General features: G+C 45.4%; 1 protein-coding gene across 1 annotated transcript; it reads right to left on the bottom strand.

Moving 5' to 3' along the window:
* Nucleotides 1-2,254: 2,254 nt before the first annotated feature.
* On the bottom strand, nt 2,255-10,214 carry IL1F10 (interleukin 1 family member 10 (theta)). The gene is made up of 5 exons (XM_008049810.2): nt 10,184-10,214; nt 5,095-5,153; nt 3,541-3,626; nt 3,111-3,238; nt 2,255-2,809 (listed from the first exon to the last, which is right to left on the bottom strand). Exons 2-5 carry the CDS (start codon nt 5,124-5,126, stop codon nt 2,597-2,599), a joined length of 459 nt encoding a protein of 152 aa, XP_008048001.1. The 5' UTR covers nt 5,127-5,153; nt 10,184-10,214; the 3' UTR covers nt 2,255-2,596.
* Nucleotides 10,215-13,460: the final 3,246 nt, after the last annotated feature.

A 13,460-nucleotide genomic window follows, 5' to 3' on the forward strand; every position in this document is an offset into this window, starting at 1 on the left:
CATGCCCTGGATGTGCTGGGAGATTTCACTCATCACACCTTTCTAAGCTTTTTTCTGCCTACGATGCCCATTCTCACATTCTCTGCCTGAAAAACTTCTGCTTTTTCTTTGAGGTCCAGATTAAACACTCTTTCCTCGGTGAAACCCTGTCCACCTCCTACTACAGCTCTCCTCACATCATGTTAGGACAGTCCAACAGGGACCAAGTGATTATCACCTAACTTGTTCAAGATTTTGTACTTAACACTTTCTATATGCCAGCAGTTGTTCTGGCCATGAGTGACAGACATACAATTGAATAGAACTTGCATTCAAAAAGCACTAAGTTCCAACAGGCAAACACATAGTTACAGTGTCCAGGTGATAAGTAGCTGACAATGCTCAGGAAAGAATCTAAACCTATCAGAGCCGTGGAACCCATCATGTTGCTCCTCTACTTAATACACTCCTGTAGCTTTCTTTTGTACTTAGTGCATGGAAACCCTTAGCTTTCAAGGTCCCACATGACCCAGTCCTTGCCCGCTTTGCTCACCTCTTATCCCTCCTAGCTCACCTCCTGCTCACTCACCTTGCTCACCTCCTTAGCACCGCTTTGCTCTCCAGGTTGCAGGCCCACTCCCGTTTCCACCTTATGCTGTTATTTGAACCTACGAGCTCCCTCCTGTCTCAGGGCTTATGCATTTGCTATTTCTCTGCCTAGATCTTTCCTATCCCTAGCTCCTTCTCATTCTTCCACCTCAACTCAAATGTCACCTCTTCAAAAAAGTAAAACAAACCGAAAAACAAAAAACAAAAAATCCACTCCTCTGACCATCTTATCAAAATTTCCATTGAATACCTGCTGCCCTGACCTTCTAATCTTGAAAAGGTGACCTTTTTTTCTCTTATTTGTCCACTTAGTATTTTTCCCACTCAATTACCAGCTTCAAGGGAGTTTGTTTGCCATTCTATCCCCAGCTCCTGGAGTGGAATACAAATTTGTGAAGTGGCATTGGGTCAGCCAGGCCAGGTTTTATTTTGAGCTCAAACATGTAGAGCCCATGTGGCCTTTAGCAAGTTATTCACTTCCCTTAGTCCAGTTTCCACATCTGTCAATGGAGGTAAGAACTTTTGAGAATGCCTTGCAGTGTCATTCTGAGGTTGACAACAGACTATTCTTTTTTTTTTATTTTTTTTTGAGTGGGAGTCTCACTCTGTCGCCCAGACTGGAGTGCAGTGGCCGCTCCCGGCCACCGTAGCCTCGACCAGCGATCCTTCCGCCTCAGCCTTCTGAGTAGCTGGAATTACAGGCGCGCACTACCACGCCCAGCTGATTTTTTGATTGATTGTAGAGATGAGGTCTCGCTGCCCAGGCAGGTCTCGAACCCACGGGCTCAGGCAATCCACTCACCTCAGCCTCCCAAGGCACGGGATTACAGGCTGAGCCACCGAGCCCGGTTCAACAGACTATTCTTACAGGTTCTGACACATAGTCAGACCTTAGAGTGTGCTAGGTGAGTGCTGAGTACTTATACACAAAAGGGAGACTGCCAACAGCCCATACCTTCTCTGAGCTCTGATATACCACAAGCTCTGCTCTAGCTTGAGCCCAACCACAGATGTCCTACAAAATGGAGAAGCATTTGGGTTGAGGACAGGTATGAATTCCAGTTGCAAACTCACAGCCAAGTTCCAGCCCTGTACTCTCAGCTAGATCAAGCCACCTCAACTCAGCTCCACTGCAAACATAAACTCAGCATGACCAGGACACACTCGTTGCCTGTCCCTCACTACTGTTTGTCCCTCTCACCTCAAAACCAACAGACAACTGATAAGCCAATCAGTTGGTTGAATGATTAAGTGCAAAGTATCTGGTAGAAAAACCACAAGACTTGATCTAGAACTCAAGCTTTGTCTCTGGGCAGAGGAGAAGAGCTGGATTCTGCCTAGGACTTTTGGATTGTCTCTAGTGGCTCTGGAGCAGATGGACTGGAGGAGAAGCTGTGAGTAGCCTTCTAAGAAGAACTCACAACGTTACTGAGTTACCCACACCCTTTGCATCAAAAACACTGCACACAGGGCAGCCTAAGGCTCTGTAGTAGTTTCCTATGGCTGCTGTAACAGACTGCCACAAACTTAGTGGCTTCACAACAACACAAGTTTATTAGTACACAGTTCTGGAGGTCCAAAGTTTAAAGGGGGTTAAAATCCAGATGTCACAAAGCTGTTTTTCTTCCGGAGCCTCTAGAGGAGAATCCTTTCCCTTGGCTTTTCCATCTTCTAAAACCTACTTGCATTTCTTGGCTCATGGTCCCTGCCTTCATCTTCAAAATCAGCAGTACAGCATCTTCCGGTCTCTCTGACGCGCCTCCTCCTGCCTTCCTCTCATGAGGATCCTTGTGGTGACATTGGACCCACCTGGATAATCCAGGATGGTCTCCCCATCCAAGATTCTTAATCACATTTGCAAAGCTCCTTTTGCCATGTAAGGTAACATATTCACAGGTCTGGGGATTTGGATGGGGTGTCTCGGGGACCACTATTCTGCTTCCCACAGACCCTCAGCAGGATGGGTTTGGTTTGGCAGAACCAGGCTGGAACTCAGCCCCCTGCCTCCCTACCGACTCTGCTCAAAGTAGAATTCAGTGCGGGCTGAAGATTCACTCTCCTTGGCAAGCTGCACTGGCTGTTGGGGCTCAACCGGGCCACAGAGAAACCAACCAGGCCACGCAGCAGCCTCGAGCCTGAAAGCGGAGCCCTTGCTGCTCTGGAAGAAGGTGAAGCGTGTGGCCTGTTCGCCACCCTTGTACAAGTCCTCGATGTTCACGTCCTGTGGGGGCAAGGCACGCAGCTGCAGGCTTGAGGGTGCTGATCGAGATGTCAGCCCTCAAGGACTCCAGGGTTTGGCCAAAGAGGGACCTGACAGGGAATGTCTTTGCCCAGGAAACTGCCTTCTGCAGTTTCCAGAGGGCCAGGATCTTGGTGCTGGGTGCAGAGGGAGATGGTGGAAACCTGAGGGAGGGAAATGTGTGGGCCTGGCCAAGATCCACAGGCGGGCACAGAGATGCCAGAGCATCCCAGGGGCCAGACTGGGTCTGCAGTGTCCCCTGAAATGGGAAGGGGTCTCTCACCTCCAGCTGCAGAGAAGGCCCCTCTCCTGTCTCCACACATGCCAGGCAGCAACTTCCTCCCTGGAGCCCTAGGAGGATGGGGACTTTGGTGCGGTCCAGGCCTCTGTTGGGAAGTACGCAGATCTTCTCTGGGAGGAAGAGAGGAGACCGTCAAGAGATAAGGGAACCCCCGACTCTGGGTGGGCAAAGGCAGAAAGAAATTGGGCACACCTAGCCTGGCCCTGCATGCAGGCTGCAGAGTGAGCTGGGACTCCTGAAGGGGTCATGCTCCCTCACCAGGAGAGGCCACAGCTGCTTCCGGCCTCTTCCCACTGTCACTGGGGGCAGCCACTGAGCCTCTAGTGGGTAGAAGAGGGAAGAGGAGAAGGATGGGCTTATAGTAAATGGAGCATGGACCCAGTCCCCACAGGTGAAGACCCCAGAAGCTCACCTGCACAACAGTTGTCTGCAACAGGATCTCCCATCAGGAGCTGGCCATCCCGCATGTAGAGAGCCTTTTGATCTGCATCTTTAATTCTGGAACAGAATGACAGGGCTGACAACCCTTTAGGTACCACTGCGCCTCTAAGCCTTTTCACCTCCATGCCTTGAATCACAACCCTAAGCATTTTCTCTCCTCCACCGGAGGGAAGTGGGTACTACTACTCACAAGAGCAGGTAAAGGCCATGTCGATCGCGAAGCAAGGAAGGCCTCCTGAGCTCACACTTCCAGAGGCTGCACTTTCTACCTTCACCTGGCTTGCGCACCCCAAGACTGTCAGAGGAGTATGGGGAAGAAACATCCTCTCATAGAGGGGTAAAAAAAGTTTTCCTGACTTCCTGAGAAATTTCCCAGTGAGCCTCTTAGATGTTTTTAGGATATAGTAAACCTCACCCCAGATTTTCTGGGCCTGCTTCAATTTTTTTGTAAATGTTTATTTTCTTTAATAAAGGAATTAATTAAATGAATACTGAAGTGTGATTTGCGTTTCAGATAGTTTAAGAACTTTAAAGTCCTGCAGGGAGCTCTCATTACCTTTTAGGCCAGAACCTTGGGCCAACACCCCCTCCTCCAGGGGATTTTTTTCTCTCTCCATAACAGCTCATTATAATACCCTTAGCTAATGACTGTATGTGTTAAAAGCAGGTTCACTTATACAATAAAAATAAAGGTCTGAGAAGATCTTAGCTTGCCGACTGGTACTCCCCCTCTAACCCTGACAATTCAGAACTGACACCTCACCTGTAAGCAACAGCCTATCTGGAAACCAGAATCCAAACCAAATGTCCTGAAGTGTTGACATCTGTTTTGTCACTTGCATACTTCAGACATTTGTGTCTTGTCTTCCCAGCCATGTTGTTACCTGCCAGTGGCCAGGACTACCCCCACACACTTCTTGCCCAGGACAGTGCAGGGCCCATGGGAAGAGCTGAGAAAAATGCATCCCAGAGATCAACTCTATTTTATTCAAAGAGTTTGTTGTGACAAAATCACAAACAATCAAGTAGTAAACTATAAGGGAGGATGCATATCTTGAATAAGGTAAAATGAAGATTAAGATTGAAAACCCAGACTGGAAATAAAGGCCAAAGTCACCAGAAAGATGTCTTCATTGAGATTCAAAACTGTCTCTGAGCTTTCGGAGAGGCGGAGGGAGCAGCACAGAGGATGTGGAATCTGGTCCCTGTCTCTGCTTTGGTAGCTGTGTGACATGGGGAAAGTTGTTTAACCTCTTTGAGCCTCAGTTTCTCAGTAAAATGGGGTTAGTAATGCTTCCTTTGATATTTCTTAATATAGAGGTGAGGCCACAGGATGGTTGGCATCTTAGAGACATTCAGAAAGAGAGCTATTGCTACTGTGGTGATGATAAAGCTTAATTATGGGGCACCTGAGAATTCTAAAGTAAGAAGAAGCCTCATCTTCTGACTCAGCCTTCCTTCCCTCTTCCCATGTGATCCTTGGACCCCTTGATTGGGAAAGCAAGGACATGTCAGGACAACTCACATGTAGTATTTTGTCATGGGTAGGGAGCACATTCCTGAAATCAGGGTTTCCTGGTTCTCCTGAGAGGGAAGGGGAGAAGAGAAGAGCTGTTAGAGAAAGAGGGTGGGTGAAGCCAGGGAGAAGACACGCTGGGACCCAGAACCATTCAACCACAGGCTGCAAAGGTCTCCCAGGCCATGCATCAATACCTGGTCTGTCAGGATCTATCAAGACTTCCACTAGTGCAGCAGGCTCCAGGCAGCTCTGCTTCTCTCCCACTGGGGCCATCTGGGAGCATGTTGAGTCAGCTGGTGAGTGCACCTGGGACGTGTGTGCTAGTGCCAGTTTTGAGAAACAGAACAGGTTCCCCCAAATAGCTGAGCCACACACTTTCCAGGCCTGATAGTGGGGTGGGGTGTGCTCTAGCCTCACAGTTGGAGGATGAGCCTGGCTCAAACCCAGTCCCACTGCCCAGCCAGGTAGGGGATCACCACACTCTCAGCTCTCTACCTAGGGGGTTAGATACCCAGAGCCAAGAGCAGAGAAGAAAGCACAACTGGGAGAAGTCTCCAGTCATAGCTGGAGCAGGGGGTGGCTCCCTGGAGAGTTGGAAAACATCATTCCTAATGAATGGACTCACTTGGCCAAGATAGACAAAGACAGCCCATCCAAGTTCCCTCATTCTATTCCAGATGGAAAGTAGCACTTGTGTTTTGGAGGGTGAACAATCTAAAGTGAAGATAGTGCCCCTGTATAAATGCCAGGCCACACAGCTTCACGTGACTTGTACCTTCACGGTGGATTATCCTGTCCTGAGCTCTTCCCTGAAATGACTGTCTTCCAGAAAGACCAGAAACTAGCAGGAAGGAAACAAACAAACAAACAAACAAACAAACAAAAATAAAAAAAAACTGGAACCTATGAGGAATTGGCAGTTAGCCAAGAAAAGTAAATGCAAGGATGACTAGGGCTGAGGTTTACCAAGTAGATTTGATTTCCACCAAATACAGGGAAAAAGAGAAGAAAGGATTTAAGAAGGCAGAAAATAAAAGGAGACAAAAAAGAAAGAAGGCAGGTGGGAAGAAAGATATGGGGCTAAGAGAAGGATGCTCACAGAGCATTTTGGGAGACAGATAAGAAGGAACAGGTGGGTGCCAAAGGCAGGGCTTCTGACCACCTAATCTCCACAGCCAGGTGTTAGAAGAAATAGGGTTGTAGCCAAGGTGGTTTTTAGTACTGGATCTGCCACTGACACCTTGAACAAGTGAATTTTTTGCCACTGAGCTTTGGGGTAAGACTTAAAGAGTTGGTGAGAGTGAGCGATCATAGGGCTCTGGTGAGAGTGCATACTCTTGAGAGATGTTGGTGCTGTAAACCAAAGTACTGAAGTATTCTGTATACTTTGTGATTGCATGTGTTGCCTTTATTCTAAGGAAAACTAATAAGTTGTCTAAATGTTCAATTGCAAAGATGTTCAATGCATTATTTTTTACAATAGTGAGAAATTGGAAATAATCTAAATGTCCAATAATAGACAATTTGCTAAAAAATTGAGGCCTGTTTAATAAATAAGAAAGTACGGGCCGGACTCAGCCTGTAATCCCAGCACCTTGGGAGGCTGAGGAGAGTGGATTGCTTGACCCCGTGGGTTCGAGACTAACCCGGGCAACTCGGCGAGACCTAGTCTCTACAATAATAATAGAAAAAATGACCAAGCATGGTAGCAAGGGCCTGTATTTCCAGCTACTTGGAAGGCTGAGGCAGAAGGATCACCAGAGCCCAGCAGGTCGATGCTGGGGTGGCTGTGAGTGTGCCTCTGCACTCCAGCCTGGGGAACAGAGTGAGACGCCAGCTCAAAAAAAAGAAAGAAAGAAAGAAAGAATGTGTTTGTTAAAGATGATATTATAGAGGCCTATTTTATGGCACAAATATTTTAAATTTATTAAGTGAGCATTGGAGGTTATAAATCATTTAAACATTATAATTTCATTTAAATCTGCATGCATACATAGAAATAAAGACTACTGATGTTGTTACAGCACTTTGCTATGGCTGACAGGATTATGAGTGATATTTTATAGCATCTCGACATTTTTCTTACAATGAACATGAATTTCCTCTGTAGCATAGAGTAAGTTTCAAAGTGAAGTGTTCAGTTAAAGTCATTGACTCCCAAATGTGCCTGCCCATCTGAATCACTGGGTGGACCCTGTGTAAGTGCTATTTCCCAGGCTGAAGGCTCTGATTTGGCAAGGCTCAAAGTGGTTCCAGTGATCCATCACAACTAATTCAGTTCTTCTCACTGTTTAATCAACATATATACCACCCACAGCTCTTACTAAAATACAGATTCTGATTCCTTGGGTCTGGGATGGGGCTTGAGACTCTACATTTCAAACATGTCCGGGATCGGATATTAGCATTGCGAATCCCTGGACAACACCTTGAGTAGTAAAGGGGCAGGCAAACCCCCAGCACAGATGATCTACCAGCAGCATGGCCTCAGTACAAACTTACTTGATGATGTGCTCCCCCTTGGCCAAACCACGGGGCTACTTTGACTGTGGCAGCAGGACAATGGGCAGCCTTGTAGCTGTGCCCAGCTGAGGTAGGCCAACTGGAGGGCCTTGTGTGAAGCTGATGACTCCCACTTTCATCAGTGTCAGTTCAAAGAGCTGACAGAAGTTCAGTGCTGGTTCAATCCAACCGAATCTTCTGGGACCTAGAAACCTCGCATCCTGGAGCAGCCCAAAATTCCGGTGTCTTTTCTAAAGGCTTTCTTATCAGGTCCTCTCTGTCTGAGATCTGGTTAGATTATGATGAATTGTGCTTCCTAAGTGGGAGGCTGGCTTCTGGTTTATCCGAGAGCCTGAGGTCTCATAACTGAGCCTCTGCCATTGTCCCTCCCAATGGGCCACATGCTTCATCTTAAAAACTTTCCATTCCCTATTGTCCCCAAGCGACTTTTTGCTGGACTTTGGTCTATATCTTTCTTTTCTTTCTCCCACTTCTCCATGGATACATCCTCTGGCTTTCTCAGGCCTCCTCAATTCACCTGCCTGGGGTCAAATATCACCAGCAAATAGCCCCTGGACTTTCTCCGCATTCTCTTGCACATCACACCTGTTCTATCTGCTCCTTGTCCTCCTGCACATTACCTATGTAAAGTGTTCTCTTGGAGACCAAGTATTAACTTCTGTGGAGCCAAATCCAGAGATTTTTTTTGGATTCCTTTGATATTTGTTCACTGCACTGTCTCCTTGGAACCCCTTGATATTGATTGACTCCCTTTATATTGCTCTTTCTCTCCTTTTCAGACCCATTGCCAACTCACCCTCCTTCTGGGGCTGTCTCTAAGGCTGTCTTTAATTCATAAGACAAAGTGCTAAGCACTTCTATTTCATATCCCATGGCACTTCAAGTCGTCATTCTCTACAGCTGCAATGATCATCTTGGTCTAATGCCTTCCAAACCTGAACTGAACATCCTACTTATCTCCAGCTGCCTATGAGACATCCCCCTTTAAATATCTTACTGATATTCAACCAAATATATTCAGGGTTAATTATCTCTTCCTCCTTCCAACCCACTTATCCCTCCCAGCTTCATTTCTCTCAATGCCAGAAAACTCCTTTCATCAGTGATGTTCAAAACCTGATAACCATTGACAATATCTCCCACATCTCCTGACTTGATATCTGATTTACTGACAAGTCCCTATAGATTATTCCTTTAAAATATAACTTTGTGTTCTTAATCACCATTATAACTGTGCTTGTATTCCTGGATTTTCCACCTTCAATCCAACCCAACCTGTGTGAGGTGCCTGGATGCACACTCTAAGGATTCCTTATACCACATCCCTGCCCAGATCTAGAATCCACAGTGACTGCCCATTTTGCCATATTTGGCCCTGATTTACTTGTATGACAGAGTCTCACTTCTCCACGGACACTCAGCCATCCCTCCAGGCCACATGACTTCTTTCTTATCTTCTCAACAAGCATACTTACAGTTGTATTTGGTTTCCCTGCCTCAGAAGTCATCCCTACTCATCACCATCCATTCAGATCTTTTGGTAGTAAGAGCTCTGATCATAATATTTATCAGTATACATGGGTTCGGTATCAAGATCTGCCAAATTAATGATCATTTCAGAGTAACAGCTCAGACATACAGATTATGTCACTTAACCTCCAATCTTCAGTCTCAGCATCTATAAATTTAGAAGATTAGATTATGTGGTCATTAAGGTTTTTTTCTAGGTCAAATTATCTGTGAATCCATGACTCAGAGTTTAATGAATCTTTCCCTTACGATTGTAACTCTACTCTGAACTCCTATTAAATTTTATTGTATTGTTTATTATTGTACATAAAGACATTTGTTTCCCTTATAAAAGTTAATAAGGCATTGAAGTTATGAAGCCTTGCTTAGCGCTCACTTGAAGCTCACACCAAGCACCCTAACTGACATACATTGGTTCTTAACAACAGGCCATAGAAACACACACAGCAGATTTTGAATGGCAAGATTAGGGCCTAGACCCAGCTCTTCTACCAGTTTATCTCGCTGCCTTTTGTCCCTGGGCCTTCAATTTAACATCATTCAAATGAGAGTTTGGGCAAGGTCAGTATCTTTCAAAATGGTTAAGTTTCACAATAAAGTTTTACAAAGAAGCTTAATGAATGTAAAATGAATAAAGGAGACCTACTTTTGCTAAAGCAGGGAATGTTAGAGATACTAGACTCCCTGCTCACACTTCTCTTGCTTATGAAGCAGGCACTGAGGAACTCCTAAGCAACTAAGGCCCCCTCAAGTTTCACCAAACATTGTTTGAATACCACTGACCTAGATGATTTCTTCTGTGATTATGTTCTAAAATCTGTGGTTCTAAATATTCAAAAATCCTGATTTGACTTATCCTATACCTACCCATCAAATCTTTCTATGTGCTTCTAAACATATTTGGCATCCCACCATGGTCTGTGAGGGGATAATCTGTTACCTAGAGAACTTGCCAAGAGGAGTGAAGGGACAGTATTAGAGATATTGATAGAAGAGAGGGGGAAAAAAGAGAAAGAGAGAATACTGCCTGTCCACCACTGACCTGCAGATCCTGGATACCTGGAACCCTGATTCTGGAGGCTCCAACTGATTTCTCCAGGGCATCTACCTTGCGTTTATACTGTCTGGTGAGGGTGGGTCAGGCCTGCAGCAATCTCTATAATTGGCTCCAGGGCAGGGAGGAAGAAGAGCCTAGTGATTTCACAATGTTGTCAATGCAGTATGGATAATAAGAAGGTGAGGGCATTAATGAATGTTTGTTGAAGGGGGAGAGAGTCACCCATAAAGCCTTGGCAGGGACCAGACATTGAACCCCTGCTCTGTAGCTACTGTTATTGACTATGTTATTAGTGGTTTAGCTACCAGATAAACAGTGCTGGGGTCAGACATATTTGGTGTCCTGTGGGGCTGCATCTTAGGCTTTAGTGCAAGAAAGATTATGTCTGGTAGGCCCAAAGACAGAACTTTACACAGATGCCTAAAGGATGAAGAATGAAAAAGATGGGCAGAGATGGCACTAGATTTTTCTTTCTAAGGTCAACGATCACTCTTCACCTCTCTCCCAGTTCATCATTCCTCTGTGGGAAGGTCCAAAGCATGGGTTATTATATCAGGCAATCAATGAGTGTTTACCAAGCATTTACACTGCTGTATGACAAAGACATTCAATGCATGGTCCCTGTAAAGACATTCAATGCATGGTCCCTGTAAAGCATGGTAGCTTTACAGTTGCACTGGGGAACAAAATCATAAACACTTGAAAAGACTCTCTAAGCTATGGGTCAAGGGCATGCTGGAGACAATAGTGGCAGAGAAACTTCTTGGACCAAAAATTATTAGAATTGAAAGGACTGTAGATATGATATCACAGTCTCCCTTCAAGTGGAGAACTTCACACTACAGTATCCCTGAGAAATTTGTTAATTAGGTTCTGTAACAACACTCCAGAGCCAGGAACCCCACAACCTCTTGAAGAATTGCTAATAATGTTTGTGGTCTTTGTGGTTAAAATTTTGGGGTCATACAGGAAAAACAGCCTCCACATGGTTTTTGCCCATGGATCCTGTTTACACAGAATTATCTCATTTTACTTGGTATGACTTCAAGCGCTTGAAAGGGGTCCTTGTGTATTGCTTCTTCAGGATAAAGACCTTCAGTATCTTAGCCTCTTTCCTTATGACCTGGTCTTGGGACATTCTCTGTTCCTCAGTGTCTGCAACTGGTACAAACCCCAAATGGTATAGTTATTGCACCTTCTGTAAATACAGGCCCAGGCAATGTTTTACACCAAAATCACAGAAATCTAAAACAGATAGCTCTTTTTCACTTGACAATCATGATGTCAGGGTCTCCCAGCCCACACATTTTTTTTCTTTTTTGAGTTGGCGACTCATCCCGTTGCCCAGGATGGAGTGCAGTGGCACGCCATGGCCATCCCAGCGTCGACCTGCCGGGCTCCGGCAATCCTTTCACCTCAGCCTTTCAAGTAGCCAGAACTACAGGCGTGCACTACCACACTTGGCTAATTTTTTATTTATTGTAGAGCCGAGGTCTCGCCAAGTTGCCTGGGCTGGTTTCGAAGGCGCAGACTCAGGCAATTCACTCCCCTCGGCCTCCCAAAGTGCTGGGATTATAAACTGAGCCCCCGAGCCATTTTCAAAGGTAGCATTTTGTATTTCTACCTTTGCTATCATTAACTTGCAAGTGTCAGCTCATCCTGGCTACAGCCCTTTTGAATTCTGTCATTCTACAAACCAGGAGGCAATCACTTCAGGCTGGAGAGAACTTTAAGAATGAGGTAGAATTTAAGCTGCTTCCTTAAGGGTGGGCCTGTCTAGATGAGTGGAGGGGAGGTAGTGAAGATTTCAGGGTGAAGAAAGAGTTGCCACTTGCTATACCCACTGGGTTCCAATTATGTGCCAAGCACTATACTAGGTGCTCAGAGACAAACTGATGCAGACCTAACTTTAAGGTCATCTCATAGACTATAGACTCCAAGTTAAGTTACCATAATGCAGGGAGGTGTGCACAAAGCATTGCCAGAGCAGAGGACCAGGGATCTCAACTCAGCAAAGGCTTCTTGGAGGAGGTGACATCTTAGCAGGGAATTGAAAGGATGAGAGCTTTCTTTAGGCAGAACAGATGAATGGAGAGCTCAAAAGCATAGGAATTGTGCTGGGCATGAGACTATGTTCAGACCCATTGACAAAGAGCATGTGGGAACTGGGTCTGAAACATGGCCTGGTGTCTGAAGTCCTTGTTTTTAGCAACCCTGAGAGGCCTGGAGTAGGAACTTTTCTGTTTGCTGCCCAGGGACTTCAGTTGCATCTGGACTGGAGCTACTGAGACCCATGGAGGCAGCCCCTTCTATCCCAGCCACCTCCTTGCTAGTCCCTCAGCAAACTCTAAACCTGCCAGGCTGGTCCGACAGGTGAGGTGCAGGCAGAATACCTGGAACTCAAATATGAGCTCCTCCTATGGTTTCTGCTCTCATCCCTCAGGGTTTAGGTGGGGACACTGGAGTCAGTTCCTGGCACGTAGGACTAGAGGTACAACGACAACCAAGGAATACCTAAACTTTCCAGACACAGAGAACAGTCAACAAATGATCAGCTTTTAAACAGAACATTTGGGTACATAAAAGGATTGTTCATTTTGAGAAAGAAAATAAAAGTACTGAAGAAAAATGCAATTATAACAAAACAAATACATTTATTTATCTTTCTCTACCTATTAGTTATCCATGGGGGGGGAACCAAAAAAAAAAAAACAAACTCAGAATTGTCTTCTGGAGGGTGGGCCCCTTGTCGTATAGTTGGAATTTGTTCCTACGGATCAAACGGTCAACCAAAGCTTTTATCTGGAAGTTTTGAAAAGGTTGCATCATGACTTGTGGAAAAATCATCCTGAGTTGTGTCAAATAGGTGACTGTCTTTTCCACCATGACAACACACCTGCCCACATTGTGCTGTGAGTTCAGCAGGTTTTGACCTAAAATGGCTTGACCCTTGTGCCCCACCCTCCCTATTCATCCGACTTTTTTTTGTTGCTTCCCTGGTTGTTGCTTCCCGGGATTAAAAAACAAAGTCCTCAAAGGGAAACATTTTGCTGATGAGGAAGAGGTGAAACTAAGAACAGCAGAAGCTCTAAAAGGCATCAAAACTGACGAGTTTTAAAATGGTTTGGAGTGGAAAAGGCATCTCAGAAGGTGTATTGCATTAAGCAGAGAGTACTTTGAAGATGACTGAAGTTTAAACATGTAAGAATCAATACACAATTTTTAAAATAAATAAACTCCATTTCTGAGGGGTCTCCCCTTG

The sequence above is a fragment of the Carlito syrichta genome, unplaced genomic scaffold (genome assembly GCF_000164805.1).
Source record: "Carlito syrichta isolate Samal-C Ts95f unplaced genomic scaffold, Tarsius_syrichta-2.0.1 Scaffold56697, whole genome shotgun sequence".
Classification (NCBI taxonomy): domain Eukaryota; kingdom Metazoa; phylum Chordata; class Mammalia; order Primates; family Tarsiidae; genus Carlito; species Carlito syrichta.